This window comes from Tachysurus vachellii, chromosome 12, assembly GCF_030014155.1.
Source record: "Tachysurus vachellii isolate PV-2020 chromosome 12, HZAU_Pvac_v1, whole genome shotgun sequence".
Classification (NCBI taxonomy): Eukaryota; Metazoa; Chordata; class Actinopteri; order Siluriformes; family Bagridae; genus Tachysurus; species Tachysurus vachellii.
Window position 1 is genome coordinate 21,547,764 of NC_083471.1, and position 14,339 is coordinate 21,562,102.

At 40.6% G+C, this 14,339-nt stretch overlaps 1 protein-coding gene across 1 annotated transcript; it reads left to right on the forward strand.

Annotated features, from left to right (window-relative positions):
* The first annotated feature begins 873 nt into the window (after positions 1-873).
* si:dkey-13n15.2 (protein transport protein Sec24C) lies at positions 874-14,339 on the forward strand. Its single transcript, XM_060883142.1, has 22 exons — positions 874-1,081; positions 1,183-1,248; positions 1,337-1,632; positions 1,725-1,795; positions 2,614-2,682; positions 2,813-2,924; positions 3,114-3,241; positions 3,669-3,804; positions 3,912-4,015; positions 5,692-5,804; positions 5,894-6,073; positions 6,162-6,255; positions 7,141-7,245; positions 7,328-7,495; positions 8,014-8,110; positions 8,411-8,559; positions 9,432-9,570; positions 9,707-9,828; positions 10,067-10,246; positions 11,921-12,118; positions 12,201-12,290; positions 13,963-14,339. Exons 3-22 carry the CDS (start codon positions 1,362-1,364, stop codon positions 14,104-14,106), a joined length of 2,670 nt encoding a protein of 889 aa, XP_060739125.1. The 5' UTR covers positions 874-1,081; positions 1,183-1,248; positions 1,337-1,361; the 3' UTR covers positions 14,107-14,339.

Here is a 14,339-nt window from a genome sequence, read left to right on the forward strand (position 1 = left end):
ACTTAAATACATTAAATAGATTTTTTATTTCTATACATAAAAACATAAAAAACAAAAAATACAATAGAATAGTATTATTTTTTCCTCAAAAACTATTTAAACATAAAATTATTTTGATAACCATTCTGACATAATGATGATAATTATTGTTGGTCATTTTTATGGCCATTAATCTATTAATCTATGTCCATGAGCCCAATAGGGACAACTCATTATTATATAGTTATAAAATTTATTTTAAAAGCTTCAAGAGATTTAACTTTAATTACAAATAAGGTCGCAATTATTATTATTATTATTATTATTATTATTATTATTATTATTATTATTATACTTTAATTAAAATATTAATATCTTAGGTGAATCCCTTTTAATAATTGCTTTTGTTTGACGTATCTGAACGCGACGTGCGTGATGACGACATGCGTTACTGAATCGAATCGATTCATTAAACGGCGCTTAAAATGAATCGTATTACCAAAATCCGATTCTTATGATTCACTGTCATGCGCAGTACTCAGGAATCGCTTTCCTGTGAATCCTTGTTCTTTATTTTAAAAAAATATCCTTAATCGGCTTTGCCTTTATTCGGAATTACTACAAATGAAAATCATGATTTTTTTTTTTGCTGCATTTGCTCTTTAAATGTATATTTAAATATCTGTTTAATACATATTTAATATGTCATTTAAATTGTTAATAATTTCTAAGAGAAAAGCCGCAGTTTCAAAGCTTCACGTATTTTATTCTCGTATTGCTTCAATGTTCGCACGAATGCTGCAGTAGAAATATATAGAAAATAAAAAAAAAGCTGATGTTCAGTTGTTCGAAAGAATCGAGTCCCGGTTGATTCACAGTTTGATTCCCGGATGATTCACCATTACATTATTCTGTATGCGAGCTGAACAGCTGAGAATGAACCGGAAAATGGACGTTCATTCAGGTTCCACACCATCTACTGAATGATTCCAGCCACTACACTGCGACCAGAAGGTGTAAAAATTGAGAACAAGGGTTTGATTTTTTTTTTAATCTAAACATAAGAGCACAATTCAGTGCTGATGGCACAACATCCAACCAGGTGACTCTATAATATGTCATGTACAACATTATTTATTTTTATACATGTATTTGTAACGTATCAGTACTAGATTAAATTGCATGGTTCGGTTACATGATCAGCCTCCATGATCCTGGACCATCAGCAATACTCTGAGATCAGACCATCAGCACATCACTAACCTGCAGGTAAAATTGTACTAATCAAGTAGTTTTATTTTGCAGAACGTATTTTTTTTCATGTTGTAAGGACAATATAAATGTTCATGTTTGTAAGGTCAATATAAACTGGTCTGAAGAGGATGGAGATCCCTGCTTCTGACCCTAGTTATGGGCACCAGCAGCAGACATGGGAGGGATGGAACGGTTGGGGTGGAATCACGTCTCCTGCTTGCTCTCCTACTGCATTTCCTGCTCTTCCATCTCCATTCGGTTATCACCTACACCCGACCTGTGTGCCTCAGAACGGACCGGCTGCTATGGGTCCTACAACTGTGCCGGACAGTACGTTGACCTCGGATTATTCACAGCCAGTGACGGAATACTGGTCCCCCCTACAACCAAACTGTAATGGTGCGTGCCACTTTTCCTATAATACATTTGGCCTTTTTATCATTGCCTGGTGTTTTATCGCTTTTTAAAAGTATGCACTGCTCTGGATACAGGTGTGTATAAACCTGTCCCTGATGCCATCAGCCCAGCACAGACATCACTACAGGGATTCAACTCACAACCGGTGAGAGCCAAGTATATCAATTGGTTTTTACTGTCACATTGATCCTATATATATATGCAAGAATGTTTTATCCTCATTGGGATCATAAGGCAAGAAATAATCAAAAGTCAACAGACTTATGTTAAGCAGCTAAAAGAATATTCATTTGCCATGTACCTCCTGGGTCGGAGATTTGTGGGGGTATGTGGAGTCCCCGGCGTTCTCCCTCAGTCCATATGTACCTACATGTATTGTAGGCTGCTTAGCAGCACTAAATTGTCTATAGTGTGTGGATAGTTGGGTGAGTGTGTGTAATTGTGCTCTGCATTGAGCTTGTGCCCTGTCCAGGGTGTCCCCTGCCTTCCACTCGGATTGGCTTCAGGTTTCTCCTGATTCTGTGTAGGATTAGCTCAGGAAATTGGTGGATGGGTGAATGTTGTATTATGCGATGGGCTGCATTCCCATCCAGGCTGTAATTCCAACTTGCATTGAGTGTTAGAGGGTGATTCTAGGAGGTCAGGTGAAACCAGAAAACCCACTTGGACACAGGGAGAACATGCAAATGGCACCCTGAGTTCAATATCAAACCAAGATCTTATAGCTATGAGGATCCTCAAGTGGATCCTTAATGTGTATTATTTTACCAAAATGAGTGTCACCCAATCCACGGTGTCCCCCACCTTTCCTCTAGGTCGACTGTGCTCGGCTCCAGGGTCCTTTTGACCCTTTCTGATATATAAGTGTTGCGGTATAAAAATATGGAAGAATAGCTGTATTATTTTACTGCTACATACATATACAGTTTAACTATGATAGTGATCTCTGTTTCATTCACTCAGACAAGTCCTATATCCAGCCCTAAATCAGAGTCCCGCTATGGTTTGGACCCTCAGCTACTACCCAGTGTTGTAAGTGCCTAGTAATGAATTTTCCAATTTCATCTGGTTAATAAAGTTGAGCTAAAATGCATTCAGCTGTAATGATTGCATCGCTAGATTGAATTATTAACACTGCTTTGGTTCACCTTTTTCACTGTAGGTGCAGGTTATGAGTGAGGACAGGGCTCAGTGGGAAGGGAAAATATTTGCATCTGAGCCCCAGTCCTCTGTCCCCCCTCTCTCCAGCACGTCCTGCACTCTGGAGGACAGAGGTACTACACACATCCACACATCAATCCTAAACTCAAGAATAAATAAACATGTATGTGGATCAAATATGAGACCATTTGACAGAAAACGTTAATATGCATAATAATGTGATGTCACAGTGGCATACTGTAATATAACACATATATGGAATGAGTTTTTGGCTGATTTTCAAATCTCTTCCATGTATGTAGGTAACGCAACTGCTCGATTTATACGCTGCACGTCCTACAGCTTTCCTGTTGAGGCTCAGTCTGCACAGCAGAGCCACCTGCCACTGGGGGCAATTTTTTGCCCCCTAGCCAGACCTGAGAATGAAGAGGTGTGTATGTGTGCACATTTAGGGTATAGATATACACCTACTCATTTATGAAATTAACCAATCAGTCAATTAGTTAAAGTCGGGAATAAAAACAAGTGATTATTTTGTCCAGTTTGGGTGACTGTGTACCCAAGATAGCCTCAGATTCCTGTTGTTGGCTGACAAGAGTGAAACCTGGTTGCTTTTTTGTTCTTGTAGTCCATCCGCCTCAAATTTTGATGTTTTATGATGCTTTTCTGCTCACCACAGTTGTTAAGAGTGATTATATGAGTTACTATATCCTTGGCAGCTCGAAAATGTCTGGCCATTTTCCTGTGACCTTTCTTATCAATTTCTTCTTCTTATTATTATTCTAACTGTGTATTGCTTCCAGAAATGTGAAATTTGCCCTGCTTCTTGTGTGGGTGTGTGTTGTTTTCTTGTGCAGAGACCAATGCCAGTGTGTAACACAGGGGAATGTGTTAAGGGCTGTGGTGTGTGTGGGGCCTACATGAGTCCTGCAATGAGCTGGCAGGATTGTGGGCAACGCTTCTACTGTCCTTTCTGTGGCAAACTCACAGAAGGTCAGAATAAATAAGACGTACATTTTTTTCTCATTTATTGCATGATTACATTTCAGCCGTGTAAGAAAGTATTGACACTGTTTTCTCTCTCTCTCTTGCTATTTCAGTACCATGGCAGTCATATCAGCCTACAAACAAAGGGCAACGAGTTGACCGGGAGAAGAGGCCAGAGCTTAGTCTGGGTTCATATGAGATCCTGGAAACACAAAAGGTAAAATTATTAACATTTTGTTAACACTTTATTATAATTGTCTATAAGGTTGTGAGGTTTCTTTTTTCAAAAGAAAAAATTCTTTTGTTTACTCAAAAGAATTAGCACTCTAATGTATGTAAATTCAAAGTTGCTCAAGGATCAAAATATTTAATGTAATTTATTGTTCTGAATTATTCATTCATTCATTCATTCATCTTCTACCGCTTATCCGAACTACTTCGGGTCACGGGGAGCCTGTGCCTATCTCATGCGTCATTGGGCATCAAGGCAGGATACACCCTGGACAGAGTGCCAACCCATCGCAGGGCACACACACACTCTCATTCACTCACACAATCACACACTAGGGACAATTTTCCAGAGATGCCAATCAACCTACCATGCATGTCTTTGGACCAGGGGAGGAAACCGGAGTACCCGGAGGAAACCCCCGAGGCACGGGGAGAACATGCAAACTCCACACACACAAGGTGGAGGCGGGAATCGAACCCCGACCCTGGAGGTGTGAGGCGAACGTGCTAACCACTAAGCCACCGTGCCCCCCTGTTCTGAATTACATTTTATTAAATAACCTGTAATATACCTACATGACTGATAAAAATTTACATTTCTTATTTCAGTTCCTTCAAACAAATACTTTTTCCCCAACTTTATTCACAATTTTCCACATTGCTATATCTACAAAATAAGATAAGCATAATGCCATTGTACTGCAGTGTATTTTATGTCCACAGAATACATTTGAGATTCCTCCACCAAAAAGCAGAACTTTAATAGGTCACTGATGAAAATTAAGAGCATCCATGTAATATACATTTTTTATTTACTTAGAAAATGGGTACATCATATAAAACTGTGTATTTATGTGTATTTATATAGACATCTGGCAACAAAGAATTAGACAAAGAATATAGTAAATGTATATTTATTTTGGGGCCCTAAAACAGTGTTACTCCTGCGGCTCGCCAAGCTTTAATATGCGGCTCGCATGGCAGTAAATAATACGATGATATGATCATATGGTTAAAATTTATTTTTCATTTAAATAACATTAAAAACAATCAGTGAAGCATAGAAAAACGAATGTGCACTATTACAAATAATAATGTATATTTATATATTATTCGACTCGTCACTGACTCACTGCGTTCTGCGCAATACCCAGGTTTTTGGCGGCCTGCCAGAAGCTAGTTTGTGTTTCATGCTAGTTAACAACTTGTGTTTACTGTACACACGGACTAAAAAATGGATCGATTTCTTATCAAACAATCCCGCGCACAAAATGAACAGCAACAAAGCAATGTGACAGTGACAAAAGAGGTAACTGATGTGGAGCATGCATCATCCGCAACTCGAAGACTGAATAACTTGGCATACTTTGCGGTGAAAGTGGCTCTCCTATTGACTTTGTCCTATCAGTGTGGCTCACATGAAAAAAATAGTGAAGACCACTGCCCTAATAGGAGAATGTGGGATTTTAAGTAATTCAAAAGTGTTTATTAGTCCATGAATACCAATATTTGAATATTATTCAAATACTAAAAGTCTTGGAAGCCCTAGTGTCAGTCATAATTTGTATTGATTTTTGTATTTATTTATGGATGTTTTTATTTATTTACTTGTGTGTATGTATTATTATTGCTTATCACGTTATTTCTGTGTTTTGTGTGAAGGGCGAGCCTGCTGTGTTGCTCCTGGCAATTGATGTCACAGCTGTCGCAATAAGATCAGGACAACTGGATTTCATCTGTCAGCAACTTTGCTCCTTACTACAGTCTTTAGATGGGTATGAATGACATCCTCACTCCAATGCTCACCCTAAAACGTATTCACTGTGACCTGCTGCGCTTTGTGACTCTCATTATCTTCTCTCAGGGGTGAATCAAATCTGCGAGTTGGGTTGATTACTTATGACTGCAGGATCCATCTCTATGATCTCAGTACGACGTTGTCCCGCCCTCACATGATGGTCCTGACAGACACAGATGAACTGGAACTTCCTGTATGGGAGGGGCTTCTGGTACCGCTCAAAGACTGCAGACACACTGTACAGAGGTATCAGTGCACATCAGTTAGTTAGTTTAAATAAATATGTTTTTGAGGATGTGCAAAGGATTAAATGTGTGATTTTTTTTATGTGTAGTATTCTACAGCATATTCCGCTGTTTGATGCTGATATGCAGGACAGTTCCAGTTTGCAAGATCTTCCTGTTCAAGCTGGACTCAAGATCCTACAGGTAGAAAATGCCTGCCTGATTGTTAATGGTTTACATTTACTGATTGGACACACCTCTTTTACTGGGACTGAAAGACACAGAGCTTCTGATGGGGCCATAAGCCACACTTCACTGGGACTAATTGACACAAAAGCCATGCCTCCTTTACCTCCTGTACTTGAAGAGAGAGGCACAGAGGCCATGCCTCCTTTACTGGAATTGATTGGCCCAGAGTCTGAGACTGACAGGAACACAGGCCACACCTCCTGTACCGAGGCTGACAGAATACAATCCACACCTACTGTACTGAGACTGATAGTATACAGGCCACTCCTCCTGTACTGAGACTGACAGTATACAGGCCACTCCTCCTGTACTGAGGCTGATAGTATACAGGCCACACCTCCTGTACTGAGACTGACAGTATACAGGCCACACCTCCTGTACTGAGACTGACAGTATACAGGCCACACCTCCTGTACTGAGACTGACAGGAACACAGGCCACACCTCCTGTACTGAGACTGATAGTATACAGGCCACACCTCCTGTACTGAGACTGACAGTATACAGGCCACACCTCCTGTACTGAGACTGACAGTATACAGGCCACACCTCCTGTACTGAGACTGACAGTATACAGGCCACACCTCCTGTACTGAGACTGACAGTATACAGGCCACACCTCCTGTACTGAGACTGACAGTATACAGGCCACACCTCCTGTACTGAGACTGACAGTATACAGGCCACACCTCCTGTACTGAGACTGACAGTATACAGGCCACTCCTCCTGTACTGAGACTGACAGTATACAGGCCACACCTCCTGTACTGAGACTGACAGTATACAGGCCACACCTCCTGTATTGGTCTTACTTAGTCTTTTTTTTTTTTTACTTTAACAGGCTGCAGATTGTCCTGGGAAGCTGTTGATCTTCCACTCCTCACCCCTTACTGAGAGCTTAGAGAAGCAGAGCTCCCTGGGATTTTTTTCCTCCAGCAAACCAAAGGTGAAATAAACAAGAATACAATAACATCTGTTTTTCTTGGTGTTCTTGGGCCTGTCTTTATTTCCCTGTGCTCTTTTTTTAGTCAATCTTCCAGGCACCAGAGTCATCAGCATCCCTGGTTAAAGCATGTGTCAGTCAAGGATGCAGCGTCCAGCTTTTTGTGTTCTCACAGCCAGATGTCGGTGCGGTTTGGCCAGGGCATATCCCCTTTCTTACAGGGGGAAGGCTTATCTGCTACAACAGCCTACAGGTAATACACACAGGGCGGCGTTTTATATACAACAAGCAACATCTGTTTCATTCTTCTTATATTACAGTAGTTTGCTAGCCGTGTTCATCCAAAAAGTCATGAAAGCTTGCAGAAAACTTGATCATTGCAAGTGACTCGATCCATTTACAATGGAGCCTCTTTCCATTAATGATAAATAAACATTTCCTATACGGATGTTTCACCATATTAACAATTATACACTGTGAATAAGCTGTTACTATAGAAACGATAACACCTTTTGAACAAGTGAATAAATACCTGTCAGCCAACACTATCATCAAAGCCGTGCTATTAAGAGAAATTAATCAATATCTTCTTGCCTGTAAGAGTCAAGCAATTTTTTTTTTTTTTTTTTTTTTTTTTTTTTTGGTTTGAGATTTTTATTGTGCCGAAATGTTTTATTTTAATGTGTTCACTGGGATCTTTTGAGATCACACATGAAGTAAAATACTTCTTAGCTATTATTGTAAGTTTATGCTTGTCGGGATTGTCTCTAGTCTGAGCTGGAGAGAGAGCGTTTCCATGGAGATCTGTGGAGCAGTGCGTACACCGACACGGCCTACAGAGCTCGGCTTCGAGTTTATGTTAGCAAAGGTAAGAAAACTAACCGTGTTTAAAAGAGATATGTTATAAACTACAGCAAAAAAAACTACAGCAAAAAAAATGTAAATGTTATAAAATATGTTATAAACAACAGCAAAAAAATTACAGCATAAAATTGTTGGATTGGATTGTAAATTGTATTGTATTTTATTCCAGTAACACAAATGTCAGCCCTTCAGATATAATGGCATGTGATTAAAGATCGGTCGGACGTGTTGAGGTGAAATGTTAATGACGTGAATCGGCTAACGTGGTGATGATGGTTTGTGACTTGCGTGTCTGTTTCTGTAGAATTACGAGTGTCGGGTTGCTATGGCTCTTTCTTCACCGGTCCCGAATCCCACTGTGTTGTCATGGCAGCGCTTGATTGGCACACAGCCCTGGCATTTGAGTTCACTCACTGCAAATCACTTGATGAAACCAGAGGGGTGGCCATACAGGTGCGAACAGGACAGACATGACACCTGAGGAATGAAAAATAATCCTGTATTATCATCTTTGTATTACGGATATAACACATTTCCACTGTCTTTAGCTGTTTAATGCTCCAAATATCCATATTAGTATACAGAATGCATAATGAAGTGGGTGTGGCCTAAATTGGAAGATACCAACTACTTCACTAGAGTTAATAACTGGTTTCACTGCTCATGTAGTTATTGCTTTATTTTGTGTCTACCCATGATGTTCATTCATTCATTCATTCATCTTCTACCACTTATCCGAACTACCTCGGGTCACGGGGAGCCTGTGCCTATCTCAGGCGTCATCGGGCATCAAGGCAGGATACACCCAGGACGGAGTGCCAACCCCTCGCAGGGCACACACACTCTCATTCACTCACGCAATCACACACTAGGGACAATTTTCCAGAGATGCCAATCAACCTACCATGCATGTCTTTGGACCGGGGGAGGAAACCGGAGTACCCGGAGGAAACCCCTGAGGCACGGGGAGAACATGCAAACTCCACACACACAAGGTGGAGGCGGGAATCGAACCCCGATCCTGGAGGTGTGAGGCGAACGTGCTAACCACTAAGCCACCGTGCCCCCCACCCCATGATGTTTAATAAAGAATTTATTTCTTAAATATAACCAAACTAGCAGCCTAAATTAAACCATTGTGACCTGGACTAGGCAGTTAACCCAGATGCTCTTTTTACCGTAGTGTCAACTGTAGTGTCTTTCTAAAATGTAGTCCTCTTCGTATTTTTATTTCTATTCTTCTCTGTTTAGATCGCATCTGGTCTTTCAGAATAATTCATTCATATCTGGTTATATCTTTAGCGTATATACGTGTGTTCTTGTAGGCCGTCCTGTCCTACAGTGGATCCAGAGGAGAGAGGAGGACACGGGTACACACTGTCACTCTGACCTGCTCTCGGAGTCTGATGGACACGTTCAGGACCAGCCAGGCCGAGACTCTGCTCACTTTCTACTGCAAAAAGAGTATGTACTATACAGCTATACGTACATGATAGTTATACACGTTATACATAAATATTCACCTTGTGAGATTAAACATTATGTTGATATTAATGCTCATGTACAAATAAGTAGAATTGTGTGTGTGTGTGTGTGTTAGTGTATTGCTTGGCGTTAGAGACACCTCTGCATTGTCTTCGTGAGGAGCTTCAGACTGAGATCACTGAAGCTTTAGCCTGCTACAGGAAACACTGCTGCACTACTTCTGTCTCTCCTGGACAGGTCAGACACACACACTCAGACACACACACACACACACCACACATACACAGAATTTACAGATGTGCCCATTCTCAGATGTTCAAATATGACTCTTTTGATTAAGATGATTAAAATCAAATTTATATAAGTAGCCCATTTTGCAAGTACGACTGCATTAGTACACGGAACTAGGTACATAAGCAGCACTACATTTATCTCGTGTCTCGTCTGACTGTATTTTTCACTTCTCATCCCTCAGCTGGTGATGCCTCATTTTCTGAAGACTCTCCCCGTCTATATTAACAGTCTGAGGAAGAGTGAGGTTCTCCTTCCAGGTCTGCGCAGTTCTGTTTATCAGCGCCTTCAGCTGCGCAGCATCACTGTCTCCATGGATACGCGCAGCACCGTCACTCAGCTGTACCCACTCGTCCTGCCTCTGGTGAGATTCTGGGAACCAAATGTTCCATCATAGATAATAAGCACAGCGATATTTTTCTCTCTCAAGTGGTTAATAAAATCAGTGGACACTGTTTGGCTTAAGATCTCAGAGATTTGCATTGATTCACTAATTCACAACTGGGTTACACCGAGTTCACACTCTGGGGTCAAGCAAAAGTAGATGGAGTTGATATTAAAGGATTCAGCAACTGATGTTGAGAATGTGAAGGTTTTCGTCAAGCTCAAATTGAAGCTTTTTTTTTTGGATCATCAGTACACAAGAACGATATATTAAAGTTATTTATAATGCTGCTGTCAGAGCATACAGTACTAATACCTGTTGGCTGTTATCTGCATCAGGATGATGTTTTCACATAAAAGAGGCAAAAATGCACCCAAAACACATAAGGAAATAAAAATCGGTGATAGATTATCAGTGAATTTAATGCGGGTTGTGTGGGCTTGCAATAAGCAGCACAAAGTTTAATCATTTGTAACTTTTAAATGTCTTTAAAAGTCTTTTAATGTTTATGAATAACGCTTGTGAAATGTTGTGTTTAATTTGCAGCAAAGTGAAGCATTTGTCTTTCTACCTCTCGCTCACGTACAAACACTATTGCCAGAAATCCTGACAAGATGAGATCGGAGAAATGTTGGAAATTTCCAAACATTCATGTAAATGAGGAGGGAATAATGCTTCAGAGTTTATAATATGGTCATATGATCGAAGATGATGGAAGATCAATGAATAATAGCCATATTGAGTTTTCCCGTGCTTGTCAACTTCTTTGAAAAATATGACCTAGAAACAAAGTGTACGGTTAAATCTGATTAGATGAAATTATAATTTGCAACGTATTCATGTTGGTTGTTATAGAAACAGTACAGTTTGCAATTCGGAGCGTTTTTAGCAACGTCAGCAGTGACAGAAACCGAACACGTTGATGTATAATCACTATGATTAGAAGAGGAACATAAAATATCTTGTCCTTTAACCTGCAATCATGCTGGTTTTTATTCATGATGTTCTTGTCACGTGATCCCGACAGACCAAACGAATGTTTAATAGGGGAACGCAGCAAGTCGGAAAATATCATGGGCAATAACATGAGCAGGGGAGGTTTGTCAAGGTTTTTTTTTTTTTTTGCATTAACTGAGTAAATAACTGTTCCACATTAAAACAAGCTGTCCATTAATTTTTTTCCCCATCGGTGAAACTAAAGCTTAGATTCCATTTATACTAAATTTGATATTGATATCTCCAAAAATGTCAAGATGCAGCAATGCTCTGTTTTAATGGAGAAAGAGATGAGATTCTTTAATTTTTTTTTACATTTAAGAAATGAATCCTGAAATTTTTTTAGCTTCTTTTTAGCTGGAAATATTTATTTCTCCATGTGAATGTTGCTTAGATCTATGAAGCCTAACTGCAAAAAAAAAAAAAAAAAAAATCAAAATAATACAAAAAAAAATGAACAGGGACTGATGTATAATATGGATTTATTCTCTGATCGAGTATTTGACAGCATGTCTGTCTCCTGATTTGTGAGGCTGTGATACAACATTTAAAAGTTTTAACTTAAAGAAGATATGTAAAAAAAAAAATAAATAAAATCTGAATCATCTGTATATGAACAAAGTCATCGAGATTTCGTCCCACTGTGCTGTTTTCCAGCTGGTGAACACTGAAGGAGACTTTGTACCCTTCATGGACACGGCGTTACGCTGCTCTGTCTCCAGCCTTCAGTCTGATCGTCTCTATTTACTCTGTTCTCCTCTGACGCTGATCCTCTGGGTGGGCAGCCAGGTTTCCCCTCAGGCCTTAACACAACTCTTCAACACAGCTTCGTTCTCATCACTGACATCTGGCGAGGTACAGACCCACAGCTAAAGACAGTTGTGTTGCTGTGTTTTTGTGTGTCCAGCACGTTCACTTTCATGTGTTTGTTGTGCAGATTAAACCTCCTGTACTGGAGACTCCTCTTTCTGCCAATCTTCAGAAACTCCTCATCGCCTTACAGTCCTATGCAGCTGTGACTCTTAAGGTGTGTTTGCTTTTATTGCTCTGACTCATTACTCAAATGTGTGAAACAACAGCAAAAGTATTCCTGTCTTCCTGTAATGTCTAACAAGCCCAAAGACACATGCAGATCGATTTAGATCTAGAACATTCCATGTGTTATTTTAGATGTTTAGATAATTGGGGAAAAAAAAACCATTTATGCCCGTTTCTTTGAAAAGCTCCCAGCTGAGGCAGCCAGGGTTTGGGCTAAAATATGAAATATATGATGATGAGCCCTTAGCCATTGACTTTAAGGATGCAGAGTGGGAGGGTTTCAGGTTAAACATACATAGTCAGAGGTGTTTAACTTTCTTGTTGTGTTGGTGTAGTACATCACGGGTTACAGTGTAGTGTAACAGATGTACGTTGTAGATGAAGAGAGGTTGAGTTTGCATTTTTTATAGAACGGGGCATAGAAGCCTTTATTATCGCCACATATACATTACAGCACAGTGGAATTCTTTTCTTCACATACCCCAACTGAGGAGGTTGGGGTCAGGGTGCAGGGGCAGCTATGATACAGCGCCCCTGGAGCAGGGAGGGTTGAGGGCCTTGCTCAAGGGCCCAGCAGTGGCAGCTTGGGTCTGCTGGGCCTTGATCCCCGATCCTCCGATCAACAACCCAGAGCCTTAACCAGATGAGCCACCACTGCCCCGATCCACCAATATATACATATTCATGTGGTGTTGAAAGTTGTGCTTTAGGTTGTTGTTGTACTGTAGGATTTTGAACACAAAGTTAATTCCAGGTTTATTAAAAAAATAATCCATGCATTGCATTTCATGTCATTTGGCAGATGACACCTTACATTATCTCATTTTATACAACTGATTAATTGAGGGTTAAGGACCTTGCTCAGGGGTCCAGCTGTGGCATCTTATGCCCCTTTTCCACCAAGGCAGTTTGAGTGCTGGTTCAGAGCCAAAGCCTAATTTAAAATCAGTTCTTTCTTTTTTCGACACCCAAAGCACCGGCTCTGAACCAGGAAAAGTGGTTCTTAAGTAGCACAAAAAACATTGCTGGTCTAGACTTACGAACTGCTTGCTCTAGGGGCTGGGGGCGGGGTTACTGTGACCAACAAGACAAAAGTGAACGTTGTTAGCGCCATTTTTAATTCATTTTAAATCAGGATTCGCTGCGTTTGGATGCCAATGTAGGCTCACAAATCCATGAACATTAACAGTAGAGCAACATCCGCCATCGTTGATGTTGTGTTTGCCGCTGCTGCGCTAACGTTGCTGTATAACGTTGTATACAGTGAGGTAAGATTTGGCTCTGTGATGGCTCTCTAGCACATGGAAAGGCAAACCGGTTCTTAGCAGAATCCCCAGTGGAACCAACTTCGAACCAGCACACTGAACCAGCACCGGTTCTTTCTTGTGGAAAGTGGGCATTAATTTACCTGGGATTAGTACTCACAACCTTCTAAGCAGTAGTCCAACACCTTAACCACTAGGCTAACAGGTTCGAGTCCCAGGCAGAGAACCAACCCGTGTCTTTAAAAAAATCTCAGTGGCAAACATGTGATTGTCTGATGGTGAAAGAGAAATAATGAGTTGTTTCTATTATGAAATCAGCATTAGTGCTGTAATATACAGGCTTGGTGAGCTGCTCATGGGACTGTATTAATAACCGGACATTCTGCGTGTGCTCAGCTGAAGGTGGTGAAGGAAGGCGACAGTTGTGACGAGTGCGTGCAGCGACTCCTGGTTGAGGACAAGAGCCCTAACGGAGGAGCGTCCTACACCGACTTCCTGTTCCACCTCCACGTCAATTCTCTACGCCGTGTCGTGGGATGACGGCTGCATTTTTTTTAACCTTTCTTGACATATTGTATCTTTAATCAGGGACAGAGTGTCTTATATTGTTAGTTTTCTTATTTACTCTCATGAGAGAGCGACACGGCTAGCCGAACATGACTCAAGCCGAGCTTGAAGACGAACCCAATTTTACACTTAATCCCTAGGTTTTTTCACTTGTGCAAATCACAACTAGCATGTGAACATTTTAAGCAATACAATATTCAAATTTA